The following is a 6,000-nucleotide window of genomic DNA, read 5'->3' on the forward strand; positions in this document are numbered from 1 at the left end:
CTCTGCAAAATGAAGCTCTCCCTCAAAGATTATGAGGTTTATTCTTGTGAAGAGTATAGCAGTAGCTGGTTCAGTGTAAGTGTACAAGAATATCAATACCTTCCAAGGTCCTCAAACTGAGGAAGCTGGGAGGTGGGGGGACACAACTCAGGACTGAGGCGTTGGGTAACCTGTTCAAGCCTGTAATTCTACAGGTGAAGAAACCTAGGTGTAGGGCAAGGGCTTGTCCAGGACCACTGAGGCAGCAGACACCTCTGCCATTACCTGGGCTTGGAAATGTCTCCCAATACTGGCCTAGAAGACAGGGAGTCATGGTGCCCTCCACCCCAGCCCCGGGGAGTCTCCAGCTGTTTCTCAGGCAGGCAAAATGGACTTGTCCCTGAGACCTTTCCTAGCATGCCCCAGCCCTCTAGGCTTATAGGCCCTGGCCAGCAAGCACTCAATTTACCTATAGGCCCTGCCCCACACTGCAGCTCAGCTACAGAGGCTTTGGAAGGCACCTTCAGTGCTTTCTGAGGCCTCTGAAATGGACAAGGCATGCAAAGAGACCTGGACTCACATAATTCCCAATCTGGGGTCATCCCTGCTCCATCTCTGAAGAGAACTTGGCACCAGGCCTCGCTCCCCCCTCACAATCACATTCCTTATAGCCTCCTTCTCTGACCTTGCCCCCCATTGTTCATTCACTGGGGTTGACCTGTTCCAACACCAGTGACCCAGCAACTGCTTACTCCCTGCAACTTTGGTCCGTTCTAGGGAAGAAGAATCCCAGGGCAATCTCAGTAGTATACCTCCCATTATACTCAGATACAGCCTCAGAAGTGACTCATTATAGACTTAGTAGATCTCTGTGAGGAAAGACTTTAGAGGCAGCCCAAGTGGTGGATTCTGAATCTTTTGGTTTGCAAGTCTTCCCTTGTAACCAACTACCACTGATCTCAGGCAGTTACCATGTATAATAAGCATTTTCTATCACTGTTTTCTGTCCTATTGATAACAATACCTTGATAGGTACCCTTCCTGGACCTGTAAACAGAAACATATGACCTGAATCTACTTTCTAAGCTAGATATAACAGAGAAAACTATCCAACTTTTCTAAGTTTCAACTACTTCATCTACAAAACAGAAATGCTAATACCATCTGATTTTCTGTGGTGTCTAAAGACCATTTACAAAAAAGGCTTTGAGCCTCCATTCAGGGAATGCTCAAGCCAAACCCAGTATGCACTGTCAAGTCAGCACTGACCCATAGCTGATCCTTTAGGGAGTTTTCAGAAGCAGTAAATTGAATGAGAGGAGACTGCCCAACTTTTTCCCATGGACGGACCATGCACACCTTTGTGCTGGCAGTACAACTGGATAATGAGGGGGTGGGTTTGTTGGAGACAGCAAGATGAGCTCAGGATAGGGCAGGGTTCAGGGATATTGTTCATAGGGTCACTATGAGTCTCAGTTGATTCAACAACAAATAACAACAACAAGCTGTCAGAGCTCCCTAAATATTGTTGTTGTTGTTGTTGTTGTTGTTAGGTGCCATCAAGTCAAGTACAACCCATAATGATCCTATGAACAACTGATCTGAACTTTGTGCCATCCTCACACTTCCTGACACACTAGAGCCCATTGTGGCAGGACTTGTGTCAATCCACCTGCCTGAGGGCCTTTCTCTCCTTTACTGATCCTTTGCCTTTCCAAACATTACGTCCCTGTCCAAGGAAGACCCTCCTAGATGCCTGCCTTAAGTCTGTGAAGAGAAGCTTTATCATTTTTACCTCCAAAAAGCACTCCGGCTGCACATTTTCCAAGATATATTTGTTTGGTTTGTTCTTTTGGCAGTCTGTAGGATGTTAAGTACTCTTTCCAATGCCATGCTCAAAGGCATCAATTCTTCTGTCATTCCTATTTATTGTCCAACTCCATAGCAAGTGATCTGAAAGACTATGGCCTGAATCAGAGGCACTTTTGTCCTCAAGCTGACATGATTACTCCTAATTTGGAGAGGTCTCTGACTGCAGGCTTTCCAAGTGCAATAGGTCTCCAGATTTCCTGACTGCTGGTAACAAGGGTGTTGACTGTGGATCCAATTAAGATGAAGCTGTGGACAGTTTCAAGTTTTTTCTCCATCTATCATGATGTTGCCTATAGGTCCAGAGGTAAGAGTTTTTGTTTTCTTGACATTGAGATGCAATCCATATTGAAGACTGTATTCTTTGATCTTCTGCAACAAATGTTTCAAGTTCTCCTCACTTTCAGCAAGCAAGATTGTGTCACCTGCATAACACAGGTTATGGATGAGTCTTCCTTTGATCTTAATGGCACATTCTTCTTCATAGAGTCTAGCTTTTTGAATAATTTGTTCAGCATACTGATTGAATAAACATGAAGAGAGAACACAACTTTAATGCATTCTCATCTTATTTTTTTTTTTAACAAATACATTGGAGAATCATGTGATGCTGCCAGCATTGGATGCGATCCCAGGTCACAAGTCTGCATACTCCTTTGCAACTAAACTAGTCCAGTAATGGCAGAACCTTTCATCTCGCCTTTATTATTTACTATGACTCCTGCGTTATCTTCAAAATAAAGAAACACTCCATCTTTTCTCCAGTATGACTTTCGTTGTCATATTACCACTGCTGGATGTACCTTCTTTCTAAGCTCTGGTTTTCCTTTCTTGACAGTGGCCATCACCATGTCACCCACACCAGGAGCAGGAAGTCTGTTAAGTGGTCCCTTGATCCCCTTCACAGAAAGAATATATAGATTTTTGGCTCCTTTATAGTCAGCACAGTTGATCACTGCTCCTACCAGAAGACCCAGGGAAATCTGGAATTTTGCCCTGGAGGACCCACCACGTCCTCACTTCGACATCTTGGATACCGGAAAAGAACAAAAAGCTCTCTTCTTAATTTTAAACCATAAAGTGTTCCCTCACTCTGTTCACACAACAGCCTCTTGTTCTAGGTATAGGGTATTCACATAAGCATTATTAAGTACCCTGGGACTCCCATTCTTCACAATGTTAATCATAACTTGCTATGATCCACATAGTCAAATACTTATGCAGAGTCAATAAAGCATAAATAGACATTCTTCTGGTATTTTTTACTTTCAGCCAGAATACATCTGATATCAGCAATGACATCCCTGGTAGCACAGCTTCTTCTAAATTGTGCTTGAACTTCTGGCATTTCCCTATCTATATACTGTTCTAGCCATTTTTTAATGATCTTCAGCAGTATTTTGCTTGCATGTGGTCTCTTATTTGAAATCCAGTAAGGATACTCAATATTAAACCCTGCAGAGGTCATTTTCCTCACAGGAAGCTCCTTTAGCTCTCTTTTGCCTTGACATAGGTTTACATAGGATGGCTACAATTTAGGACCTGTTCTTCCTCCCTGCTACCTTCTCAACCACCTTTCTTATGTCCTACCATGGGTCTAAAGTGAACTCCCACTCCACCACATCTTTTCACATCAACGTCTTCTCCTCTGGGAAGCCCCCCACAACCTCATCAGCCTGCAGTAGCCCCCTTCATCTTCAAGTCTCCTAACTCCTCCTGACATCATCTACTTAGTTCTTTACTGTTCCATTTTTCCAAGCTCCCTAAGACTTGGGGTTGCCCATACTCACCAGCTGCTTGTTGAAATTCTGGACACACTGTTCAAATTGTTCATCCTTAGTTTCATCTGCTTTGCCCAGCTTCTGGAGGACCTGTCAAGGAAGAGAATGAAGAGAATCCCTTGAGAAAAATTGTCAAAACTGAGAATGTCGACTTGCCATACCACAGATCTCTCCCTATCCCAAACCCAAGGTCTGGGAAGTCTGCAGGCCAGTATTATCCAGGATTAGAAAACCTCCGATTGCTGGAATCCTCAAAGGCAGGGCTGAGTGCATTATATCTTGAGGCCCCTGCTATCTATCCAAGGCTCAGTCAAAAGGAAAAATTTAGGACATGCTCACTGGGGACCACAGCCAGGAAGAGAAAGGCTTCCAAGACAGTCTGAAGAACAAGAGTGTCTCCTAAATTATCTCATACTAAGGGCTCTATTTTCACACTGGTTGCTAAACATGAAAGGGAGCCAAGCAGGGTAATCCCTCAAGACTCCAACTTCTCAGATCCAGTCTTGGGCAGTCAGAGAAGACTTCTTGGAGAAGCTGGCTGCCCAGACAGAGGAAAGAACTTACAGCAAAGAAAGTAGACCAGAGAGAGAAAGCAGAGTATAAGAAAATTTTTAATTGTTCAAGATGATAAAGGGGATCATGGAGGATGTCAAGAGAAGATAGAATGGTGTGAGGGGTGGGTTGAGTAGAGGAAGTGTGGTCTCACCAACAACTGTGTGCAGCAATAGTCAGGACAAAATCTACCCAAGCATTCAGTAAATATAAACATCCTGGCAAAGCACATTTGCTTTAGGAAGTAACGGAACATGTCATCAAATGGATCAGGCACACCTCAGTCTTTTAACTAACATCCTGATATTTAGCACTTCAGAGTGATCCTTGACAACAGATTTTTCCAATGCAACATGTCTTTTGATTTCTTGACTGTTGTTATCATGAGTGTTAACTGTAGATCCAAGTAAAATGAAATTGTTGACACTTCAAACTTTTTTCTGTCTACCATGATGTTGTTGTCTATTGGTCCAGTGGTGAGAATTTTTATTTTCTTCATATTGAGATGTAATCCATATTGAAATCTGTAGTCTTTGATCTTCTGCAGCAAGTGTTTCAAATCCTCTTCACTAACAGCAATCAAAGATGTAACATCTCCATAATGCAGACTGCTGCTTGCCCTTTTCCCAGTTTTAATGCCACATTTTTCTTCACAGCGTCCAGCCTCTCAAATGATTTGCTCAGCATTCAGAACGAATAGGTATGGAGAAAGGATACATCTTTTACTTACACCTTTCCTGATTTAAAACCATGCAGTATTTTATTACTTTATTCAGACAACTGCTTCTATGTATGTTTCACGTGAGTAAAATTAAGTCTTCTGAGATTCCAATTCTTCCCAATGTTTTCTATAATTTTTTTATGATCCACACAGCCCAGTAACACAAATAAGCCTTCTCCTGCCTCTAAGGACCCATACAATAGGATTTATATTATGCATGTCAAGTTTGTTTAAATACCAGTTTTCCTCCCTGGGTTGGACCTCCAGTTCTTTGTATATTTTGTTGTAATACTTTGCTTTTCTTCTTGTGCTGTACTTTGAAAATATTTCTATTCATCTCTCTTATGTCAAAATTTCTTCCTTTTGCTTTGGCTTGTTTACATTCTACTGCAAGTTACAGGAGTCTCTTCTGACATCTATTTTGGCCATTTCTTTATCTTTAATGACCTTTTGCTTTCTTCATGGATAATATCCTTGATGTTATCCTATAACATATAATATAGACTCACGTGGTCTTCAGGTATTAGTGTTCAATGCATCAAATCTATTCTTGATATTGTTTTAATTAAATTGGGTGAAACTCAAGTTTATATTTTGGTTCCAGGGGACTTGTTTGAAATGTCTTCAACTTTGATTTGAAATTACACATGAATAACATACCATGATCTCTTCTGAATCCAACTGGAGTTTTCATTATTTTAATAATTTTAATCAACATTTTGCTTGTATGTGATATTAATAATATCATTCAATAATTCAGAGCTGTTGTACTAGAGTTGCTATGAGTTGCAGGCGACTTGAAGGCACATAACAATTTCTACATTCTTCTGGGTCATTTTTTTGGGGAGTGGGAATAAATATGGATTTCTATGCATCTGAAAGTTGGACAATGAAGAAAGATGACAGAAGAAAAATGTATGCTTTTGTATTGTGATGCAGGAGAAGAGTACTGACAATCCCATGAACTGCCAAAAGAACAAGTGTGTCTTGGAGGAAGAAAAACCAGGGTACTCTTTAGAGGCAAAGATGGTGAAATGTCATCTCACATACTTTGGATATGTTATCAAGAAAGATCAATCCTTTGAAAAAGACATCATG

General features: G+C 41.3%; 1 protein-coding gene across 1 annotated transcript in view; it reads right to left on the minus strand.

Annotated features, from left to right (window-relative positions):
• BIN1 (bridging integrator 1) overlaps positions 1–3,719 on the minus strand; it is a gene marked incomplete at its 5' end in the record, with an annotated part of 29,165 nt that extends 25,446 nt beyond the window's left edge. Inside the window, one exon of the mRNA XM_006903146.1 lies at positions 3,639–3,719. Within this exon, the coding sequence (XP_006903208.1) occupies positions 3,639–3,719 (81 nt within the window). The remainder of the gene's footprint in view (positions 1–3,638) is intronic.
• Positions 3,720–6,000: the final 2,281 nt, after the last annotated feature.

The sequence above is a fragment of the Elephantulus edwardii genome, unplaced genomic scaffold (assembly GCF_000299155.1).
Source record: "Elephantulus edwardii isolate Elephantulus edwardi_28Jun2011 unplaced genomic scaffold, EleEdw1.0 scaffold00521, whole genome shotgun sequence".
Taxonomy (NCBI): Eukaryota; Metazoa; Chordata; class Mammalia; order Macroscelidea; family Macroscelididae; genus Elephantulus; species Elephantulus edwardii.